Source organism: Caloenas nicobarica, chromosome 19, assembly GCF_036013445.1.
Source record: "Caloenas nicobarica isolate bCalNic1 chromosome 19, bCalNic1.hap1, whole genome shotgun sequence".
Taxonomy (NCBI): domain Eukaryota; kingdom Metazoa; phylum Chordata; class Aves; order Columbiformes; family Columbidae; genus Caloenas; species Caloenas nicobarica.
The window spans coordinates 9,817,534-9,841,484 of record NC_088263.1 but is presented as its reverse complement, the minus strand read 5'-3'; the positions used below and the strand labels follow the sequence as shown (position 1 = coordinate 9,841,484).

At 35.7% G+C, this 23,951-nt stretch overlaps 1 protein-coding gene across 2 annotated transcripts; it reads left to right on the top strand.

Moving 5' to 3' along the window:
* The first annotated feature begins 1,608 nt into the window (after window positions 1–1,608).
* On the top strand, window positions 1,609–22,769 carry C5 (complement C5). Of its 2 annotated transcripts, none has more exons than XM_065648508.1 (41): window positions 1,609–1,673; window positions 2,612–2,804; window positions 3,101–3,263; window positions 3,836–3,906; window positions 4,514–4,605; window positions 4,946–5,028; window positions 5,530–5,620; window positions 5,945–6,050; window positions 6,592–6,718; window positions 7,036–7,151; window positions 7,379–7,579; window positions 8,170–8,373; window positions 8,844–9,053; window positions 9,212–9,361; window positions 9,575–9,704; window positions 9,804–9,869; window positions 10,434–10,634; window positions 10,826–10,916; window positions 11,282–11,358; window positions 11,916–12,055; window positions 12,664–12,882; window positions 13,474–13,534; window positions 13,889–13,978; window positions 14,240–14,452; window positions 14,597–14,672; window positions 15,074–15,233; window positions 15,492–15,587; window positions 15,886–16,057; window positions 16,912–17,117; window positions 17,903–18,055; window positions 18,417–18,479; window positions 19,005–19,086; window positions 19,740–19,791; window positions 20,112–20,214; window positions 20,572–20,646; window positions 20,743–20,848; window positions 21,049–21,135; window positions 21,424–21,513; window positions 22,037–22,120; window positions 22,222–22,360; window positions 22,640–22,769. In XM_065648508.1, the coding sequence occupies exons 1-41, from the start codon at window positions 1,609–1,611 to the stop codon at window positions 22,767–22,769; spliced, it is 5,034 nt and encodes a 1,677-aa protein (XP_065504580.1). The 2 variants fall into 2 exon arrangements, with proteins under 2 accessions (XP_065504580.1, XP_065504581.1); XM_065648509.1 differs by having other exon boundaries at window positions 19,005–19,093; window positions 19,747–19,791.
* Window positions 22,770–23,951: the final 1,182 nt, after the last annotated feature.

Sequence of the window (23,951 nt, the reverse complement as noted above, 5' to 3'; positions counted from 1 at the left end):
AAGGGCGGGGCCACGCCCCTCGCGGAGCCGCGCCCCTCGCGGAGCCACGCCCCTCGCGGAGCCACGCCCCATCTGCAGCGCAGCTTCCCGCTGGTGATGGCGCCCGCGTTGCGTGCGCTTCCTGTTCCCGCCGGTAGCGGCCGCTTCACCTCAGCGGCGTCCTCAGCTGCGAGAGGGGCGGTTCTGGGGGGTTTTGTTCTAAATAAAGCCCAAATCACCGTATAAATATCAAAGCCTGCTCTGGTAATAGCTGGGTTTGGTGGGTTTTTTGTGTTTTGTTTTGGTTTTTTTTTGCTCCGTGCTGTGTGTATCTGTTTATATGTCATAATAGTCTGCCAGTGTAAAGTGGGCTTTACTCTGGAACGTTCTATGTCGCTTTGGAAATACATACTGCATTTAATCATGATGACACAGCGGGCCTCAACTGCCGCCATTTTCGTGGAAGTGTTGAAGTAAATCTCATGTAAAGTTCTGGGCAGTGTTTGGAATCTGTACAAATCTGTGTGAAATGTACGGCTGAAAAATCAGCGGGCTGTATCTGGAAAGGAATGTATGGAACGTATAATTTAAAAGACATTGTTTCAGAATATTGTTAGACTTTTAAAGTGTTTTCCAGTGTTCTTCACTGTTTGCTTCTTGTTGTTTACATACAACCCATGTAAACTTACCACATGAATTCTCAGTGTTTGGCATTTAGTGATAGATATTTGGGCATTAGTTTTAATAATATTAAGCAACTTACATTATGTATACATCATTATACAGATTTTGTCCTATATATTGTTGCTTCCCTTGTAAGCTTATTGCGTATGTTGAGAAGCCCATGTTTGCCTTCTTATAATTTAATTTCCTATTGATCAGAAATAGTTTTGTAAATGTCTTTCCCGTAAACATTGACTACTGTATTTGTTTAAACTCGAGAAGTCTTGCATAACTTTAGTTTAACTTTTCACAAACTCATTTGTTGAATTCCTGTGCTCAAATACCAGACATGCAAAGGTTTTGTCTCTAATGCTTTTTTCTGTAAATGCTGTGTAAAATAGTACATCTTGAGAGGTGCCCGAATATTTTCATATTGCAGTTTTATTTGTAATGGAAGTACTCCGAAAGTTGGCATAACCAGGAATACAAATGGCTAAAAGAAATTTGCAAGTGAAGGATTATTAAAAAAAAAAAAAAAAAATCTGGTCTAACCGTATCAGCGCATTATGTTTGATATAGTTAAATGCTTTTTTTTCTTCAAGTGGAAATTTAAAATGACTATGATTTAAATAAAATTATTTTCTGAAGGACAAACAATCTAATTTTTGTTGGATTTTTTTTGCTACATCTGAAAATGATATTTTTAATGTAGCTATCAGAGGGAGAGACTGACATAGGATTGCTCTGAACATATTAAAAAACTGAAATTTTGAATTGAAAATTTCCTAAGTTTAGCCGTTCTGGCTTCCTGGGGGCAATAATGTTTTAGTAGAAGATGATCTGCAATTAATTATTAACTGTGAGTGAACCATGTTGGTGCTGTTGCTGTTCACCGACAGCAGAAGCCAAACAGTTTGATCCAGAATTGTTAGCATTTATGGTTTGCTGTTTGTTGTCATAGACACTATGGCTATTTTAATATGTTTTTTTGTTTTTCTATTTTCTGGAACAACTTTTGGCCAAGAGAAAACGTAAGTAAAGCAAATAGAGAATTTACCGGAAATGTTACTTGATTGTTGTCTGCTATTTTAGGTAAATAGATACAATTTCAGTAGAACCAATACAAAAGGTGCTATCCAAACTGGTGTGTTTTCACAAACAAAATTCTCACTAGTCTGTGTGGGACTAATGCTAGAAAAATGGCTGATGCTTCTGGAATTACTGTATTTGCTGCCACAGAATGAGATTTTCTGCAGTGCCTGAAGACAGATACTTTCCTACAGTCTGATGAAAGCTCTTACTTAAATGTTTATTTTACAGTTGTACTTGGTGGTGCTTTTTTGATTCTTATATCTGTTAACAATGCTGTATAGAAAGCAGCCAACCTAAGTGCTTTTGGCATTTCAGAAAAAGAAGGGCACATATATCAAGTGTATTGTTCAACGGCAGGTATTTTAGATACATTGTGTGGCCAGGTACTAAAGCCTGGCTTGTACTTTTGTGGAGCGATGCACACTTTAGTTTATAAAGTGTTGAAGAAATTAGAGTATTCCTGCACAAATTTATTCACATTGGACTTTACTGTAAATTGCCCCATTCATTGCAGTAAGGACTGGTGGGGAAACGACACAAGTGTGCTGTTTGGAGGGTTAGCGTTTTGGGGTTTAATTTGGCAAAAGGAATCATTATTTCCGTTTAAATAGCCTGGTTTAGTAGACCGGCTTTTGTGTCTGCAAAATCAAATCCATAAGCGTTACCTAAGCTGTTGTTTGGTAATGTTACATTACACTTTTCATAAAAATTATTCTGACTGGGGTTCTATCGTTTTTAACTAGTCTCTTAGAATTACTTTGCTTGATTATCTTGTTTGCTTTAACAGTGTGTACATAAGTGAATTACAAACGGAAGTAAGAAGCCCAAAAGAAATATAGTTCCATTGCCCTTTTATTGTTTTATATTTCATATGCAGATACGTCCTTACAGCACCAAAGATCTTCCGAGCTGGGGCATCTGAGAAAGTCGTAGTTCAAGCTTTTGGTTTTGAGAAGGAATTTCCAGTCAATATTGCCATAAAAAGCTTTCCAGATAAGCTTACTGTTTATTCTTCTGGTCGTATTTCTTTAACTCCAGCCAACAAATTCCAAGATGCTGCAACTTTAACAGTAAGGAATTCAGGCTTTGCTTGCAGTGTTTTTATTGTCACATTTGCTATTTTAGTTCTGGACATAGATAAAATGCAAGATTTCAAAATATCTGTTTGTAGCTTAATACTCCAGACTGTCATCTATGATGTAAGCAAGAATAAGCCCTTGTGCGTGTTGATGTTTTTATTTAATAATAATTAACAGAAGGACGGTAATTGCTATTCAGATACTCTTTTCAACAAAAAATACTGCAGAGAAAAATAGTTGAAAAATATTTTAATATTATTTTAAAATCTTTATTTAATCTCCCCCAGCTTCAGCCAACAGATTTACCAAGAACAGAGGATTCAGTCAATTACGTGTATTTGGAAGCTGTTTCTCCACATTTTACAAGACTAAAAAAAATGCCTGTTTCCTATGAGAACGGGTTTCTTTTTATTCACACAGACAAACCAATTTATACTCCTGATCAGTCAGGTAAATAATGCTTATTTCTCTTGGCTGTTAGTTAATTTTTAAAGTCTGTTGACATTGCTAAGGAACTAGGATTTAAATGTCTTTTGAGATCTTGATTATGTTTTATTGCCATCAGCTGCTGGTTTATTTTTTAATCATCAGAATCTTTTGAACTATTTGATCATACTGTAGGAATGAATCACTTCTCCCAATATCCTCTTAGTCCCAACCCTCTGCAGCCTAAAGGACTCATCCGTGGGAATAAGATATTACTGGGAATATCTTAAAAACGTTTGTGAAGAAATGATGACTGAATCATTGGATTTGTGTAGATTGAGCTCTTTTCCTACAAAAGTGATATGCTTGGGTTGTGATAGTAAAAAAATATCTTGGTGGTGTGGGGGTCTCTTGTTGTTAGCAGGAATAAATACTGTTTGGATACTATACTGACAAAAGGTCAAGAGCATTCTATAAATACAAAAAACTTAAAATATTAGTAGGGATAAAAGGTTGGAGTTTTTTGAGTTTCATTTGTTTGGTTTTAAATCGTTATAATGGTATGACACTGAGATTTATTGTAATAATTCTTACAGTGAAAGTCAGAGTTTACTCTCTGAATGAAGAACTGCAGCCAGCTCGGCGAGAAACTGTCCTGACTTTTGTGGTAAGTTGTCATTGAATTTATTATTATTATTCTGTATATCACAAAAACAATAAATGTAGTTGGAGAGTAAATCAAGATTGCAATCAATATTTAACAAAACTCTGAGATATGTTCGCAGGTAGCCAGACATCTTTTAAAAGATCTAAAAATGACTTTTGCTTTTTAAGTCCAGATCCGAAGTGGTTACAGAATGGAAGAAAAAAAAAATAATATGGATTATCTTTAACATCTGAGGAAAGGATTTTTGAGGGAATTTTAATACTATGTTTTTCATGCTGTTGTTTATTTCATTTAAGATATAAAATAATCAGTGTCTACTATACTATATATTTTAGCCTTTAATAATAGGGTTGGTATTACAGTGGCTTTTTTGCAATTTCAAGCATTGTGTAGTAACAGCCATTAATTGTCAGCACCACAAGAAAATGTTTTATCAGAATGTCAGTCCAAGTTGTTTCTAAATTGATTGTGTTTTCATGCCATGAAATGGGCAGAAATCTTAGAAAAATACGTTATGGGCAGGTTTCCACTGGAATCACTGAATGGAGATTTTCCTTTTGATGAGAATGACCTGTAACTGCTGGTTCTTTCCTGTTACGATTTAAAGGATCCTGAAGGAGTAAAAGTGGATGTTGTAGAAGAAGAAGATTTCACTGGAATAGTTTCTTTTCCTGACTTCAAGATTCCTCCTAATCCTAAGTAGATTTATTTATTGCTTTTTGAGAATTATTAACGTAATATTGCCTTTTCTTAGACTGCTAGATTGTCTTTTGCCTTTTTTTTTTTTAAGTACAAGATGCTGCATTTGCAGACTTCAAAATGTGTCTCTGCTTGTAACTATACAACAATCTGACAATAGTCATAGTATAAATAATGGCATATTCTTTTCCAATTTATTTCTATGCTTTAAAATAAGTTTCGTTATTAAAGTATCAAAGCAGAATCTTCTCAATGTATGCACTGAATTTGTTCAAAAACTGGGTGCAGAATTTTTCTCTCCAAATAATTATTAACATGAATTATTGATGCCACTTTATAGATATGGAATTTGGAAGATTGAAGCCAAGTATAAGAATAATTTCATAACCTCAGCTGTTGCAAAATTTGAGGTTAAGGAATATGGTAAGTTGTGCCCATACTGTGAACCTTAATTTTTATGGTTTTCTCAGTGAAACGTACAGAGCACAGCTATACAGCACACTGGGAAAAAAATGCAGACATGCCTGAGGTAACACTGACCTGCTTACAGGCAGCAGTGCACTGCAGGGTGACGCCAAGCAGTAGTGTCGGTTTGAGCTCATCAGTCACATCACTGTAAGGCTGTATTATTAATAATACAACTTGCCTCTGACTGGAGTTGTTTTTCAGTGTGCTGGGTCATCTTGACGTAGTTGCACTGATGCAAAATGTGGAGCCAGAGCAGCTGCAGATAAATTATGGCTTTAGAACTTGTGCTTCATTGTGGACCAGCTGACAGCTGTGTTTTGGGGCTATAATACTGTAAATCAAATCACTCTAAACCAATATGATTCTTTGGTTATACAGAGGTGTTTTTCTGGGTACCTGTGGCTTAGTGTACAAAACCACATCTAAGTGGCTTTTTCTTTTCTATTCAATTTTCAGCAATGCCAAGCTTTTCCATCGCCATAGAGCCAGAAAGCAACTTTATTAGTTCTGATAAATTTGAGAACTTCAGGATTGTTGTGAAAGCTAGGTAAGGAAATTTGGCTTTGGTTTCTAGATATATGTGTGTGTACCTCTTCTTTTACCTGAAGAATGATTCTCCAGTGTCCAGAAGTTTCCTCTTTTACTTCCTCAAGAACCCCTGTTATCAGAATCCTTTCTGCTCTGTAAGACAACTAAGTGACCCTTTCTAAAACTCTTACAAAATGATGATTTTTCTATGGAAGTGTTGAAAGCTACACAGACATTTGTTTTCTATCTCTTGCCTAGGAAATTACTGTTCTTCAAAAACAAATGCTTTGTTGCAGCCATTGAAGTCATCTGAAAAGTATTTATATTGTTGTTTTGTTCTCAGCTATTTTTATAACAAAAGGCTTCCAAGTGCCGATGTTTTTCTTCGTTTTGGAATAATTGAAGGAGGTGAAAAAAGAATGATGCCTCGTGCAATGCATGTAACTAGGGTAAGAAGAAACAAGCCTAGTTTGTGTAGATTTCATATGCTGAGTTCAGAACTGATCCAATTCCACTAAAGCTTTCCCATTAAATTTTATGAGAATGGGTTCCAACTCCTAGTTCGCATTGACAGCTATTCAGTGTCAGCTTTTCCTACGTAATCCTGTCATAGGGGTCATAGAAATGCACTTTAAAATGAAACTCAGAAGCAGCATCTGAGATAGAATGGAATTTCAATGTGGCCTTTTTGATTTAGTCACCAAGGAATGATAAAAGGCATTATCGTTCCTCATTTAGCGAAGATACCTTGGTGTTATTGCTACCTCTTGTTGGGCCTGCATGGAGACTTTGCAATATGTGCTATTGGTTGATTAATTATCAATAATTTTAGGGAATAAATAATTCTTCATTAAAACATCTCCACCTTTGGTTTCCTCTGAAAATGGACAATGGACAGAAACCTGTTGAAGTTAGGATTTGTGTATAGTGTATCTTTATATTATTTCTGAATTATTTACCATTAAATAATGACTTGTGTTTCTTCTCCAGATTGAAAATGGAGTAGCTGAGATCAATTTTAACAGTAAGCAAGCAGTGAGTTTTATAGGGTTTCAAAGTCTGGAAGAATTGGATGGGTCTTATTTATATATTGTGGCATCAGTGCTGGAGTCTGAGGGTAAGCTGCTTTCTAATTTTTTTTTTTAAACATATGCAGATGTAAACAGAACTAGAAAACAGAATTAAATGGGTAACTTTCCTAGTATCAGACTTCTTTAGTATTCAGAAATCCTTCTTCCAAAAACTTACAAGGAAGAATAGTCCATCTGTCCCTGTGAAAATGCTTAGGGGTTGAACTTTTTATCTTTCTGGCTGTTGACCCTTTAGATGCAAGGGCTTCACTATAACAGACAGATTGTGCTGCCCTTTGAAGGCAAGTGGAGAAAACACAGGTTCTAGGATGTGATTATTAAAAGGGGCATCATATTTTGTCAGGTGGCCTCAGTGGTGAAGCAGAATTTGCTGGAGTCAGATTTGCTGTATCTCCTTACAAATTGAGTTTGATTGCTACTCCTCTCTTTGTGAAGCCTGGGCTCCCGTTCTTCATTAAGGTTAGTTAACATAAGCAGTATTGTTGCACATTACAACATAAAACCCATCCTGCAAAAGCCTTATTCTTTTTTCTCTGTACTACTGTAGGTCTTAACTTGCTTTTAATTTCCATTGTCAGTTCACGTTTTCTTCGTTTGCTGTTGTAGAAGCTCTTAGCAACTTGAAAGTTTTCTCCTTGATAAATGTCTCCATTTGTATAGGAAATGTTCTCTATTGTGATGAACAGGTGCAGGTGAAAGATACAGGAGATCACTTTGTTGGAAGTGTCCCTATAACCATCTCTGCAAAATCAGTCGGTGAACAAACGGATGAGACTGAGTTGATATCAGAGCATTTGGAATCTGGGAGAAGAAAAACAAGCATGAATGATGGAACTGCTTTATTTGTTGTTAATATCCCATCTGACTGCAAAATATTGGAATTTCAAGTGAGTTAAATCGTTCCATTAATTTATTTCTTCAAGAGTTTAATCCTGTGCTTTCATGAATGTACAACACTGATGGGAAGATTTTACACTCCAAAGTTAATGGTTTATAAACTTAGAGACTGTTACAAATAATCAGTTATGAAATGTAAGTGCTATAATGAAACACTGCTTCTCTATTAAATTCTATACTAGATTATTGTGAAACAAAATATCCTAATTTGTTACATTTATTTCATAATAATTATTTACTAAAAAGCTAAATGAATTCTGTGAAAACAAATCTCTCAGAGAGCTTCCTTGACTATGTAGGGAGGCATATCGTTATCCTTTTCTTCTCTATTTATTTATGTATGTGCTTCTACACCACCATTTTATAATAGATTTGATATTTATAGATCTTTTTAATAAAGTGTAAAAATCTTGAGTTGGCTTTTATTTTATTAATCTCTCTGAATAATATGTTACAGAATGCTTTTAATACTGTTTTCTTAAGTATAATTCTGTACATAACTATTTAGTAATCAGGAGACACAGCTTTTTTTTTTCTCCCCCTTTACTAAAAAAAATTCAGTCATTTATTATCTTTTCAGGTAAAAACTGCAGATCCACGTCTTTCAGATGAAAACCAAGCAAGTAAAACCTATGAAGCGAAGGCTTATTCCTCATTAAGTCAGAGTTATCTATATATTGACTGGGCTTCAAACCACAAAATACTAGAAGTAGGAGATTTCGTAAATATCAATGTATATCCACACAGTCGGTATATTCATAAAATACATCACTACAGCTATTTGGTAAGTAACAGGTGTTTCTACACAAATACTGGATTGTGATTTAATGTATGGTCCTAGCTGAAAAACCTCAACAATCAAGAATTATCCTCAGCATACAAAATACACGCAGCTCAGACAACTATTCCTTCCACATACCATCTGTCAGTCTTACAGTAGAAAAATCAGTAATAGTCTCATGTTTGAATGATATATTAAATCTCCATTGTTTTGAATTCTCATCTGACATAGACTGGGATTAAGAACCAGTAGTGCTAGTTGGGAGCTGAAATAGAGAGGAAGATGCACAGAGACAAAACTTCTTTTGAGGGGGTGAGGGACAGAGCGACCTTCCCTTGAACTACACCCACTGGTCCCAAATACATTTGTGTTTGTGTCGGATTGTGTCTAAACGCAAGTAATTATTACATGTAAGAAACATATTAAATCTAAAACGGCAGTTTTTAAAATTCTCCATCATTTTTCTTTTATAGATCACATCGAAAGGGAAGATAGTAAGCTTTGGAACTCAGAAGAGAATTAAAGATTTGGAATATGAACATCTAACTTTTCAGATAACCCAAGAAATGGTTCCTTCAGCACGTCTTATTGTTTATTACATAGTCATGGGAGAAGAAGCTGCCGAGTTAGTAGCTGATTCGGTTTGGCTGAATGTGGAACAGAAGTGTGGGAATAGTCTTGATGTGAGTAGCAAGCTAAGTGCTAAAATTTGTGGGTGTGCATTCATTTTATGGTCAGATTTCAGCTTGGAATTACAAATGGTCTTTAACACTTCCTTGACTTATTGAAGTGTCTGCTTCATGTGCTTTTAAAATTACCAATATTTGTTTTCAATTTATAGATTAGGCTGCAATCAAGCAAAGAGGTACTGAAACCAGCAGAAGCCGTATCACTTGACATGAAAACAGAATTCAATTCCTTTGTTGCTTTGTCATCTATTGACAAGGCTGTATATGGAGTCACAGGAAGCGGAAAGAGAGCAATGGAAAAAGTTAAGTAGCAACCACAAAAGAAAAAAACAAGTTGCTATTTTGTTCATGTTCATATTCAGATAGCTATTATGTGACCTGCATTAAGTAAGCCTGAAAATAGGCAGAAGAGGGATTCATCTTCCAGAAGTGGCACTTCCGCAAGTGTGACTTTCTCATTCATCATATAATACTCCACATTTTAGTTACCTACTGATGTGGGTTTTTTTCCTCAGATAATGCTACATTTGGAAAAAAGTGACCTTGGGTGTGGTGCTGGAGGAGGACGGAACAACATTGATGTATTCCGAATGGCTGGGCTTACATTTTTAACGAATGCAAATGCTGATGATTCAAATGGAGCAGGTGTATTCCTTTGTTTTAATTTTATGGAATTTATTTTTAAGTGGGCTATGCTATTACAAAAAAAGCTGATGTCCACTGTACTTATTTCTTTTTGAACAGGTGAAACTTGCAATGAAGTTTTAAGAACCAAACGATCTGACTTCAAGGAGCAGATACTCAAAGAAGGTGTTAAAAAAATTTAAACGTATATAATTAAGAAAAAAATAGTCCATTAGAAATCAAGAATCTGAGTGTTTGTTTACTACTTTTAATTCTTGTCGTCAACTTAATGTAGTGGAGAGAGACTGACAAATATGGAAAGTGATTTTAGAGAGGACCCCATTTAAAAAGCCTCTTAGCCATATGCTGAATTTGAAGTCAACCAGATTTAAGTGTGCATTGAAAATACAGTATATGTTTAAGATCCTTTCTTTTTCTGAAGAGGCATAGGCTGAAAACTCACAATGCTGCCATATGGGATATCCCAGTGACCAAACCTGTCAGAAGAACCTTTGACTGTTAAAATGTAATAAAACTCCTCTTATCTAATTTATGCTGTTAATTCAGAAGAGCAGTGATGAATTGTGTGTCACTAGCTTTTGAATAATGACAAGTTTATATTCATCCTCAAACCTGTACCTTCACTGAAATTCTGCAAGTTTTAAAAATACATTCCGTATAATGAGTTGAGACATATTTGAAAATAAAAATTTCATCTCAAAGAAGGGAATTATTTTATTATTATTTCAGCATCCAAATATGCACATCCAGAAGTTCGCAAATGTTGCATGGCTGGAGTGAAAGCATATCCAGTCAGTGAGACTTGCAGTGATAGAGCTCGACGGATTCGGAGTAATGAAAAGTGCATTTCTGCATTCAGAGATTGCTGTGAATTTGCAAACAGGCTGCGGGAGGAAGAACCCAATAAACTTCTAATATTGGCGAGAATGCGTAAGTATGAGAGCTTGAACTCTGCGGTGGACGTGTGGTGAAACACTTGCAGCAGAACATGGGGCAAGTGAGCAGAACACAGTATGACAAAAGAAAAAGAGAATGATTTTTAAGACTCTCATGGAAGGCCATTGGCAGGTGGTTTGTTGTTTGGTTGGTTGGTTTTTACTTATTTTGTTTATATTCTTCAGATTTTGAGTCTGTCCTGGAACTGGATGAAGCAGAAGTTCGCAGCTACTTCCCTGAAAGCTGGTTATGGGAAGTTCACCAAGTTTCTCCAAGGTATTACTCGTCTCAAATCTGTTACCAACATTTGACTTAGTCATCAGTTTTGTAGGACGTAAATGCTAAAATTGAGGTGCGTTGGGTAGCCTTAGTTGTACCCAGGATTCCTTCTAAAACACAGTCTTACATGGACAAACTATTCCTGCCACATTTTCCTCCATGCAGGATCTGCTATCTGGTGCCCAGATTGTTGACTTTCTTTCACTTGTTGATTTTAGATTCACTTTCAACCTTGCTAAACACCAGTTACTGTAAAGTCGGGCAGATAGCTCTGGGCACGTACTGTCTTTGTGCTGATTAGCTGTTGGTGTTAACAGATGGCTTTTGATAATGTATAAATGTATTAACGCTTCTAAACACAGGTCAAAGACTCTGTCCGTCACCTTGCCTGATTCTCTGACTACCTGGGAAGTACAAGGTGTTGGCATTTCTGATAAAGGTGGGTACTTCAACCTGATTAGACTGTAGCTAAAGAATTAGGGAGCTTTTCCATTTGGATTTTGCAGAACCTCTCATTGCAGTATGTTCTAAAATGTTAATTTGCTGGTTGATAAGCAGGAAGGGAAAGCGGCAAAGTATCTATTTGGGGAAAAAGGAAGTAACTTCGTTTCTTGTTATTAATGTGACTGGGAAGACAAAGTCTATTTTGTGTTCAATAGCGGCCCATAATAAATGACTAAGAAGAATGTAAGAACAAGCAGTGAGTGACTCTTCCCTGGCACAGCTTTCCAGTGTCCTGCTATCAATAGCTCAGGGACCCAAGGAAAGGAAGAAACAAATTTTCCTATAGTCCAAACAGAAAGAGAGTAGGAGACAGCAACTTGTAACAGGATGCAAGAGCCTGCTCACTTTTAAAAAAGCTTGGGCAATTTGAAAGTACATATTGAAAAATGACACATCATCAGTAAAGGTGGCAAGTATGGGAAGGCTTCTTTTGAACTTGTTCATCAGATGGGTGGATCAGATGATCTGCTTTTATGGTTTTTATTTTCATAGGTATATGTGTTGCTGCGCCGTTGGAAGTGCCAGTTGTAAAAGACATCTTCCTGAGCATTTATGTTCCTTATTCTGTGGTGCGAGGAGAACAAATTGAGTTAAAAGGATCAGTTTATAACCATAGAGATTCTCCAATTAAGGTAATTTGTGGTCTTAGTGAGTTCTACGTTTCCCCTGGGAGTATCCAGGATCTGATCCTTGGATCAGATTTCTCCATCCTTCAGCTGGTGTTAGGTATGATCTACATAACCATGTAACAATGAAATCCAGTCATTAATTGTTTCATTTCTAGCCATTCCACTGATTACAATGTTGTTGTACTCTTGCAACTTTGCCTCATGAAAGTTAAAATACAATTTTTCTATTCCAGTTGTTTGGACACAGTGTCAAAAAGCAGTGGGGCTTTTTGAATTACCTGCTCCAGAGCTCACAGGTTACATTGTCCAGGGATTGACTAGAAAAAGGTCTATTTTTCAGGCAATACGTTCAGAAGTGCAAAATTATGGTTGAAAAAATTTGAGTATAGTATGCAAAGGTGTGTGTATGAAGCCCAGTATAGGTGTTGCTAAGGAACATTTGTTAGTGTGTCTCTAGTGCAAGTAATTCCAAAGTTAGTAACACTTGGTTATTGTAAACAGCAAAGTAGTATTACAGTGTAGAATGCTCATAGTATTTCGGTGGCTTTAATATTTCTCTGGTGTTATACCTGTCATGGAGGTGAAACATTTAAGATCTTTCCACATTTCAGTTCTGTGTTAAAATAGCAGCTGGAAATGGAATCTGTGCTTTTGATTCTGCAACTGCTGGATCGAGGATGCGCAGTTGTAATTTTAAGAATCTCGATGGCAGTTCTTCGTCCCCGGTTACATTCAGAATACTTCCACTGGAATTAGGTCTTCACACAGTCAACTTCACATTGCTGACAGCCAGGAACAGCGAAATTGTAGTTAAAACGTTACGCGTAATGGTAAGAAAAAAAAATCAAAATGTTTGGAATGTTCTTGAATTTCATATTGATTCAGTCGCAAGCAAAAAACATAAAAGAAATCAATATTTATATGTTGATTTAATATAATATTGTCAGAATCCAAAATATTGTGTGATATCCTTGAATTCACTGAGGTGTATGCAGTGGAAAAATGCATGACTGAGTATTTGAGTAAGCACATTTTAAATCTTGCATGTAAGAATTGTCAGAAAGATGTAGATAGATTATAATTCAGTAAGCAAGGAGAATACTGTATTGTAAGTTATTTGGTTCGGATACTTTACTTAAGCATACTTTATTGAAAGACCTTTTTATTGTCATTTTATACTTCTCTAAGCTTTTGCTTAAATATTTTGTTAAATTTTCTTAAGAATTTTGGGAGACAGAAGACTAGCTTAAATGTATGTAGAACGGTTAAGTAAAAAATCATCTGCAGAGGAGGATGTAGGAGGCAGAAGTACTAACACAGAATCACAGAATCACTATGGTTTTAAACTGTTGTTTCAGCTAAGAAATTTCCTTAAGCAAAAGTGTTTTCATGTTCTACTTCTTTCCTCTTAATGATTTCAGCCAGAAGGCGTTAAGAAAGAACTGCATGCAGGTTTCACTTTGGATCCACAGGGTGTTTATGGTAAGAGAATTATCACATATGTCTTTACTTGGTTTATTTGTTCAGCTGCTTTATTAATGAAATTAGAGCATATTCTCATTTAACCAGAGATGAATCTGAAAGTTTAGGTCCAGATCAGACTCTCTTTTCTTAACCAAAAAGGCAAAAGAAAGATTGAAGTGTGTGCATCTGTTCTTTTTCAAAGGCTGATATAGTTTGCATGTGCATTTGGGCATATTTCTAGTTTTCACGTTATCCCAAGTATTTTTGCGTCTGACTTCTCAGATAGTTGTAACCTTTATATCTGGCTATTGCATCTGAATCATCTATTGATTTAGATTGTGCAGTATGGAATATATACATTTTCATTTACAGGTTCAATCAAGAGACGACAAGAATTTCGATACAAAATCCCACTAAATCTGGTCCCTAAAACAAAAATTGATAGAAGTGTCAGTGTAAAAGGTAAATTGAATTGAAACTTCTAGTCTACCGCATATGTACTTTCTGTATATTTCTTTTTCTCCTGTTTCATATTCCTTTGTTTAAATTTGTCTGATTTTATTCCTAGGTTCTCCTTTTGAGAAAAGGCTTTGCAAATCACCTTTTGGTGTAGAATTTTGTGTACAGCTCATATAGAATGATTACTTATAAGTATCAGATTCTGCCCTTGGACTGACTTTCATCGTCTCTCATTTAAATAACTTTTGTTTTTTCTTTCCACAGGGCATCTTATGGGTGAAGCAATTGCCACAGTCCTCAGTCCCAGCGGTCTGGGTGTTCTCACTGCTCTGCCGAAGGGCAGCGCGGAGGCTGAGCTTGTGAGCATCGCCCCGGTATTTTATGTGTTCCACTACTTGGAAGAGTCAAATAACTGGCATTTACTGGGTCCTGAAACCTTAACTTCAAGAACTCAGCTGAGGAGGAAGATGAAAGAAGGTAGAAAAATATAACTGCTTCTCTTGCTTCTGAGTTGTAGAGGGGAAGAAACTTTGCTGAATGAGAAAGATGTCTGAATGAAAAAATACAATTTTAATATAAATCTGTTTTCATAACTTATTTCCTGCCTAATATATCCCTTAGGAATTGTAAGCATCTTGTCATTCAGAAATTCTGACTTCTCATATAGCATGTGGAAGAATGGGCAAGCTAGCACCTGGTGAGTTAAAAAGATCTTTTGATTAGAACAGATGGAAAAGGCTTGTTTCGCTCCTTTGCTTTCATGTTATAACGAATTTTTAAAGGGTGACACTTTCTAGTAAGTATGGGAGGTGAGCTTGATGGTAGATTTTAATGGTGCTTACAACTTCAAATAATATCTTTTGATTCCTTGTTTTCACTTGCTAAATCATATCCTGAAACATGGAATCATGATTTAAAATTCAGTAAGCATTGCACTTTTGTTAACATAAATTCAAGATTCATCTACAATATTGGTTTGAACTGAGGGAATGTGTAAAATACCTAAATCATAAATAATGCAAATTTGTGTCTAGCATGGAGGAATGTAACAGTATCTGCTAATCAAAACCAATATGTTTTGTTTGATTTCCTTGGCAGGTTGACAGCTTTTGCTTTAAGGATTCTTGGACAAGTTAATCAATACATAAATCTTGATCAAATTTCTGTTTGTAATTCACTTCTGTGGTTGATTGAAAACTGTCAAATGCCAGATGGGTCATTCAGTGAATTTTCAGATTACCAACCAGTGAAACTACAGGTATGAAAACCAAACCAAAAATGTATGTAGGTTGATTTTACAGTATAATAGTCCTGGCTTGCCAATAACTTTATATCATTTTGTCTCTTTTTACAAATATGCTATTACTTTCAAAAGAGTCAACATATTTTCAGTTTAAACAAAACTGATATTTCTTACAGGAATTTCTGTTTCCTCACCTAAACTGTAAAAAGCTCTATGTATTTAAATTAACTGTTGTTTCTAGGTTTTTTTATATTTACATATTTTATTTTGTAGGGTACATTACCTAGAGAAGCTAAAGAAAAATCTTTGTATCTCACTGCATTTTCTCTTATTGGAATTGAAAAGTCAATTCAAATATGTCCTACTCAGGTAAATCATATTTTTATTTCTGCCAGCAGCCCTGTTATGGGATTCTAATTTCTTTCATTTTCTTTAACATTTGTTCAAAGAAATCATGAGGCTTTTTAAAATTTCAAATATTAAGATTTATTTGCTTTGTTAGTCTTTGTCTTTCAAAATCAGTAAAAGAACAATAATGAAATTCTGGATCACTTCATCGTAAGATATATTGTAGAAGATACTGTGCATACCTACATTGTCTGGACAGAAGTTGTTTCTTTAACTACAAGTCTAACAGGTGTAAGCCGTATCCTATTCATCCTTTCAGAAAATCCATGATGCTAAAAATAAAGCAGGAGATTATTTGATGAAAAACGTGCAGTCTGCTCAAAGCCCCTTTACTATGGCAATCGCTTCATATGCGTTGGCTCTTGTGGATTTGAACCATCTCTCTGCACGATCGGCGTTCTCTGCACTGAAGAAGGAAGCGTCTGTCATAGGTATTATTACATTCTCTCACAGTCTGTACTGTAGTTGACTCTCAGGCTGTAGTATTTTTAAATTCTCTAATGTGATGGTGCTACTTGGAGAGTTAAATTTGCATTTTCTTGCTTTGACATAAGTGAATTTTTAGTCCTGAGTGGCCTGGTATTTTCGCTAGATTGAATCCTGCTTTCAGCTTTTCAACTGTGCAGTTTCCTGAGCAGGATGCGAGTCAGCGAAGCGTCTGTCACTCCCCGTCGTCTCAGTTTGTTCTATCTATCGGCTTCCCTTCTGCACAGGTGTCCGTGGAGGATTACGTTTGTCTGCCTCCTCATCTCTGTGATGTGTCCACACTCTTCCTTGGCTCACAGTGGGATTTTTCACAACATCTGCCACTGCTCTCACTTTTGTTCTGTTGGGTCATCTTCTTAATTTCTCACTGGTTGATGAGGGACTTCGTAGTCTCTTGTGAATGCCCTGTGTTTTTAGTGTGTATTGTCACAGACAAGGGACTCAGACTGTTCTTTGCCAAGTAATGATTTCTACTGGAATAGAAAAGCTTTGTTCTGTCTGTTGAAAGTGGCTTTAAAAAAATAAAATCTGTGTTCTGTTTGTTTGGCCACTCTGTTCAGGACCAGCAGTATTCAGATATGCATCAGATGCTTTGCATTGGGTCTGTTTATCTTCAGTTTCTAGTATAACCATCAGAACATTTTAACATTTTATAAGTGTACTAGTGTAAGAGAAGTATATCTTCATCCTCTGTTAAATGCTGAGCGAGTTCCTGCTTTTCTCCTTGACCTTCAGCTTGTGTAGTCTGGAGAGAGCTGTCACTGTTTCAATCCCAAACCTTCATTTTATGCTTTTGTAGGTGATCCTCCTATCTATCGTTTTTGGAAAAATACTTTCAAAACACCAGACCAACACACTCCCAGCCCTGTAACTGCACAAATGGTTGAAACTACAGCATATGCCTTGCTTACTACTCTGCTAAGAGGGGACACAAACTACGCCAATCCAATCATCAAATGGTTGTCTGAAGAACAAAGATATGGTGGAGGATTTTATTCAACTCAGGTAAGCTTTGAAATATTTTGTTCTCATTCTTCAAGTACCAAAATCTGAGACACCTTAAGAGGGCAATATCATGAGAAGACCACATTGACAACTTTGATGTCCTATGTGTGAGATTACCATCAAATGACTCTGTTGCTACGATGTTCTTTGTCCCTGGCATATACGAATTCTTTTCATGAAGTCTATTATAAACAGAAATTTGCAAGCTGATTCCACTGACTTCAGATCTGCTGAATAAAACTAATCATAGGAGAAAAACTCTTTTCCTGAGGTTTTTATAAAATGCAATATTTCATTTCATGACATGATGTTGGTTCTTGATTTCCACAAAAATGGAATGCAGCATAAGAAGGTATGTATTTTTCATTGTAAAAACTGTGTTAGTGTGCATGAACAGACTAAAAGTCAAGTGAAAGTTGCCAGATTTCTGATACACTATCAACTAGTCACTCTATATAGAATATTCCAATTCATACAACCTCGCTTTTAAAAAAATTTTTAAAATTCACTAAGAAGCTGATGAGTGCTGTTTGTTTATTGCTATTTGCTTGCTTCCTTTTTAGCACTTGCATGCATTTCTTTAAATTGCACAAATATGTCTGTGAATATAGTGTTCAATATGTTACCAGCACAGTAAGTGTTCTGCTGAGACAATGCTAAGCTGTTTAGCTAGAAATGGTTACCATTGTAATCGTGGTTAAGGGGCAGAAAAGAAATTGCTTTGTAATACATTTTCATTTCTTTTTCATTTCTGGAATCTATTCTTTGTTGTTGATTTCTGTCAGGACACGATTAATGCCCTTGAGGCCTTGACTGAATATTCCCTTCTTGTCAAACGGCTTAACTTGGACATGAGTGTTAAGGTAGCGTACAAAAACCACGGAAACCTTCATCTGTTCAAACTGACAGAAGATAACTTCGTGGGAAGAACTATAACGGTGAGTGAATAGTGTCACTTTTGAAAAGTAAAAGCAGAATTCTTAGCAGCTTGTTAAATAATTATTTGAACTTTGAAATTACTACTAAAGTAGCTTTTTCTTTCAGTAAATTGGTAGTAGTTTGGTATAGTAAACGTTTAAAGACTTTACTTATCTGCTAAATTTAATGCATTTGAATATTCATTTAAATTTAGTGTCTCTGCTTGTTTCTGTGAAGTTTTTTTTGTAGAATCTGTAGCATCAGGCCTTAACATGTATTTAAAATGTAGAAGGGACAAGCAGATACTCTCACCTGAATTGTTGCTGATAGCGCTATCTTTGTTGTTAACTTATACGTTTTTGTTTAATATCAATCCTTTAGGCACCTTTGGGTGATGACATATACGTAAGCACTGGAAGCAGCACTGGCATAGCTACTGTAAACGTAAGCATGCACCCAATTTTTATAAATGGAGTCTTCTAACATGGCTCAATTCTCTGTTATTCTGGTGTTTAATCATAGTTTATTAAGCAATGTCATGGAGAAACTCTTTTCTTGCAAAATTTAAAATAATAATTTTTGTATGCCTCAATATTAAACTGTTGCCATGATGTATTTTCTTCTAATCTTTCGCAGCCTCTTCTAGCATCAAACTTAGTAACATCTGAGCTGTACATATTCTTGTGTGCTAGTATTTATATACCTAAAATATCAGGAATTGTCTGGATAATATTTTCAGTCTGGTAAATATGACCAGCAAGTAGGTTGTAGTTTTGCTCAAAAATTCCCCATTTCTTTCTGTGCTGATCATTTATTTACTCTGCTTTGCATCCATCAAAACTAATCACGATGTACAGGCTTGTTTTTACTGGTCTGGTGTTCTCCATATTATGAGTTTTCACAGTTTTATGCTAGCTTTGAGGATTGTTTATTGCTTCTGTTTTATCTAATTTATTTGTACATGTGTAGGTGAAGACAGTATATAACACAATTGGTACATCTGAAGAGTCGTGTAACTTTGAATTGAAGATTGTTCCAAAGAGAGCTGATGGTAAAGGGTTAATATAGTTTTAAATATTACTACTCAGGTCAGTAAAAAGGAGGGAGTAAAAAAACCCTTACTGTGTTTAACGAAGTGTTTCTTGTAAAGAACGGAACTGTAGTAACTTCTGCCACTTTCTAAATGCAAAACTGGAAAAGAAATTGCTAGAAACCTTTTTAGCCCTTTATGAAAATATTGTGGTTTTGTGAATAGAATCAATTTTTAATGTATTTCTCTTAGGTGTATTTTTACTCATTTGTGGAAGAGTTTTTGCAGTTGGGGGAGTGAGGAATACAAACTCCTAGCAGAAGAAAGAAATACGATGGGGGATGGAGGGGGGTTTACAGTGAGTACAAGGTACTAAGAATTCAAGTCCAGTTACAACAGGGTATAAGGGTATATAGCCACATTCTGAGCTTTTGCCGTGAAGTAATTTTAATAACATAAAGTACACTATAAAGTACACTAAGCATTAAAGCTGTCATTTCACCTGAATTATAAAAGAAGTTTAATGTTACTTGTTTGTGGCTAGACAATGAGTTCCTATAAAAACAGCCACCAAAACAATATCTTTCAATTATGAAAATGCTATATGAGAATTCTGGATTGCTGCTTCTGGAGAATTATAAAATTACTTATTTGACTCTACTTGATCTGAAAAGGTTACAGAAAAGAAGACAGTGAGCCCCTCGGGCGCTTGGAGGCTTGTGCAAAGTGAGTACAGCCGATGGGGTTGTGCTGGTTGGTATGTGTGTGAACAGAATTAGAGACAAAAGTCATGATCTCTTTGGGAGGGAGTTTTTCTTTAATTTATATATGGGTTCTCCTGGAACACAACTATTAAGAAAAGCTTCTTTCTGCATGGTGTTGGCATAAATCTGAAATGATTTGTCTGGACTATTTTGCATCATTATGGGTTTACTGTGGTCCAAATGTTAGTAGACTTTACCTTAGGTTTTTTTCTGGGGCCACATTTGAAGATTTCTTTTTAATTGCAGTTATGTTTAACTAATACTATTTTTAATCTATCTTAGGTACAGGCCCGGTGTGAGGGAGCCGCAGTCAGGGTCTGCTCATGCCGTGATGGACATAGGTTTGGTCAGTGGATTGGAAGCAAATACAGAAGATTTATCTACTGTAAGTATTAGAGAACTTCTTTCTTTTACTGAAGTTTTTTGGCAGAACTATAATATTTACTCTTCTTTGTCTTTTTCTGTTAGAGAAGTAGTGCAGATTTATATCATTATACCCTCATTGCTTCTAAATACTTCTAATACTAATGAGAATAATCTACCTAAGTTTATATTATGGATTTTTGACTGAGTCAGAAGCTAAACATCTAGTTAAACTTTGACGTCTCTGTTTTTTCACATCTCAGAACTGTGTTAACGCTACTGATTACAAAACCTCCAAGATCATCCAAAAATGTTTAACTTGTATAAAAGATTTTTCTCTGTTGTGTGTTTTGTTTTTGTTTTGTTTTTTCCCCTGCAGCTTGCAAGTGGAGTTGATCAGTTGATAGCAGATTATGAGATAAAAGACGGGCATGTTATTCTGCAGATAGACTCTGTATGTTACCCTTTTCATAACTGTAAGCACTACCTTAACTCTTTGGAATAATTTTGTTTCCTTTATCGCTTGTTAACTCATGTGTCTTTCAAGTAGGTGCCAGCAAATAATTTTCTCTGTGTTGGGTTCCGAATAAGTGAGCTTTTCCAAGTTGGAATGCTGAATCCTGCCACGTTCACTGTGTATGAATATCATGCACCAGGTGTGTGTTCCATGTCTTCAAATTCCTGTTTGCCTTTTAACTCTTCATTCCTCCTTAAAGACAACATTTTTACTTCTTCCACAGCTTTTTAATCTTTGTTATTTTGAGCTCAGGTAACTTTTGACTCGCAAAGTTTCAATGCTGACTTCTTGGACTTTGATTTTCTACATGTATTTATTTCTTCTTTTTGGATCTTCTAGATAAAAGGTGCACTATGTTTTATAACCCCTATGGAAATGAAAAACTTGTGAGATTGTGTGAAGGAGATGAATGCAAATGCATGGAAGGTAAACTTTTTTAAAGGTGTTTTCCCATTTCACTTGATGGGAAAAAGTAATGTAGTGCTTTGGACAAAACCACACTAAATACAAGGGAAAAAAATCCTCATAAGAACACAGCAATTATCCTCTCCAAATTTTACATTTAAAAAAATAATAAAAATGCATGCAGTATGATCATGGACGTCTGACGGGTTAAGTTCATGTGACTGAGGGTGTTATTTTTATTTTAAATATGTTTGATTTGAGAATGTGATGACATTGTCTTAATGCTGGCTTTTTTCTTTCTCAATGTAGCCGAGTGCAGTAAAGTACAAGAGAGACTGGATCGGTCACTAACTGCTGACACCAGGAGAGAAGCTGCGTGCCAGAGTGATATTGCATATGGTAATATTTGAATTGTCATTTCACGTGCTCTAACTGAAACGTTTACGTGTTTACTACTGCTGCAAAACATTTTGTTCCAATTAGATCTTCAGTGATTAAAATTCAGCAGGTTTGACAGTGACATATGGTATATGAAGGTGATGTTGGAGCAGAGAAGAGCTGCCTATACCTTCTGCTGAATCAGTCACATAACAGGGTTAGTGCACCAGTGAGCCTGACCTGAGAAGTTCTGCTAATGAGCACTGCGTGTCTCTTGCTTGGCACGATTCTAACGGGATCCTGTGGCTTTGGGGTCAGAGGAAGTTGGGGGGCATCAGATGAGAGCATGGGTAGAGCTTCCGTAGAGCACAGGCAGAATTTGTTAACATTTCTTAGCTTGACAGTGTACAGCTACAGCCATCATTTTCCCAGAAATTACTATTGTAAAGGGACATTATATTCTCCATCTGAGCATCTGTAAGAGATTTAGTATGTATTGCAGGAATGAGCAATAATAAAAAGTTTGGTTTGTGTTGTTCTACAGTTTATAAAGTGAACATCTTATCTCGCAGTGAAGAAGGTTATTTTGTCAAGTATTCTGCAACTCTTCTGGATCTCTATAAAAGAGGTGAGTGTCCTGTTGATCCCTTGGCTGTGTTTTCTGTCTAATATGTGAGTTACTAGAAATTCTCTTTGTGAAATTTTCTAATTCTTGACATTCTACTTCAGGGCAGGCTTTTGCTCAAAAAAATAATGAAGTAACCTTTGTTAAAAAGAAAACCTGCACAGATGTTGAACTGAGCCCAGGAGAGCAGTATTTGATCATGGGAAAAGAAGCCTTAAAGATTAGCGTTGGTTACAATTTCAAGTAAGTAATTTACCATGAGAATATGTATAGAATTAATCTTAGTGTGTGCTGTGAAGTGACAAGTGTTTGTATGTAATAATTCATATGTAATATATAATTGATTTAATTTTTTAAGTATTAATTCAACCAATAGTTACACAATGTGTTTTCAGGTGTGTACATTTAAAACAGAATTGTGAACACAAAGCAAACAATTTCATATTGTGTTGGGGTTTTTTTCTGTTTTATTTTTCTCCCCAAATCTTAGCAGCAAATGATCATTTTCTGTTGTCTTCTTAGATTCCAGTACCCTTTGGACTCCAGCACTTGGATTGAGTGGTGGCCTTCAAATACAGCATGTGCATTTTGTCAGGAGTTTTTAAATACAATGGAAGATTTTACTGAAGATCTCATAATCAGTGGCTGTTGATTTACTTGTGGAATTTTTAAATTAAAACTATAGATCCAATCTCATTTTAAAAAATATTTAGTAATTATTTCCTGAACTTAAGATTCATTTATATTAATAGTTCATCTTGAAAAATGGTCTTTGCTTGTACTTCATAGCCATATTCTTATAACATAATAATGTTCAAGGTATGATTTTTAAGCTTGGATTTAGGACAAAAACCTTACTGCAGCCCTACTTCTTTTATAGTGACTATTTTAAATATTCAGTTTCCAACTTCATTATATAAATATCTGAATTTATTATGTTAAAAAGAAGTCAGGAAAACCTTAACTATACCTGCTGACATTTCAGTTATGAATATTTCTTACTGTATATGAAAGAATGGACACAGCTCTTGAAACACTCACAGTTTTCCACTGTGACAGAAACAGCAGAGGGAGCAAGAGAGCATCATGTTCATATAGGTGCTGCATAGGACCCTCCTCCCCCCAAAATATTTTAAAAGACATTTTTTGAAAGTTCAGCTACTGAAAATGCTGTATTCATTTCCTAGTGGATGGAAAAATATGTATTTTCCTGTGTAGTGCCATAATGGTAATTTCAGGGCTCCATCAATTTTTTTTTTTCTTCATATCACCCAAATTATTTGTCGAAGAAATTCACCTGCCAGACAGTAACCACCCCACAGTCTCTGTGATTCTTGGCCAAATTTTCTTCATTTGGGTCAATCAGATTAATCTAAGTTAAGTCATAGTTAACATCTAGAAGGACAATGTAAGAAATTATATTGAATGTGCTTGGGTTTATATGTAATTCATTTCCAGGGGAATGACTCTGTTATAGCCATACCCCTTGTTGCAGGATAAGGAGAGGGAAATGCCGTGGGGTTGATTTTAGAACCTACTGCCACACTGACCTTAGTGACTTGTAGTTGGAGAGTTCTGAGGGACTAAGCTATTCACAGGATTAATCCCAGCAAAAATGGAAATTCTTGGAGTAATCACGGCTTAGATGACTCATCTGTCTTGTGAAATGCAAATTATTTCCAAACACATTCAGTACTTCTGTGCTTACTGGGGATTCTGGACATCAGAAAGGTCCTTTTAGATCTGAATTGTACACAGTGTTTTTCTATTCCTTGGTTGTTTATATACGTGGTGTGCAAGTCTCAAAATGTTCCAGGCTTTTAATCACTCACTA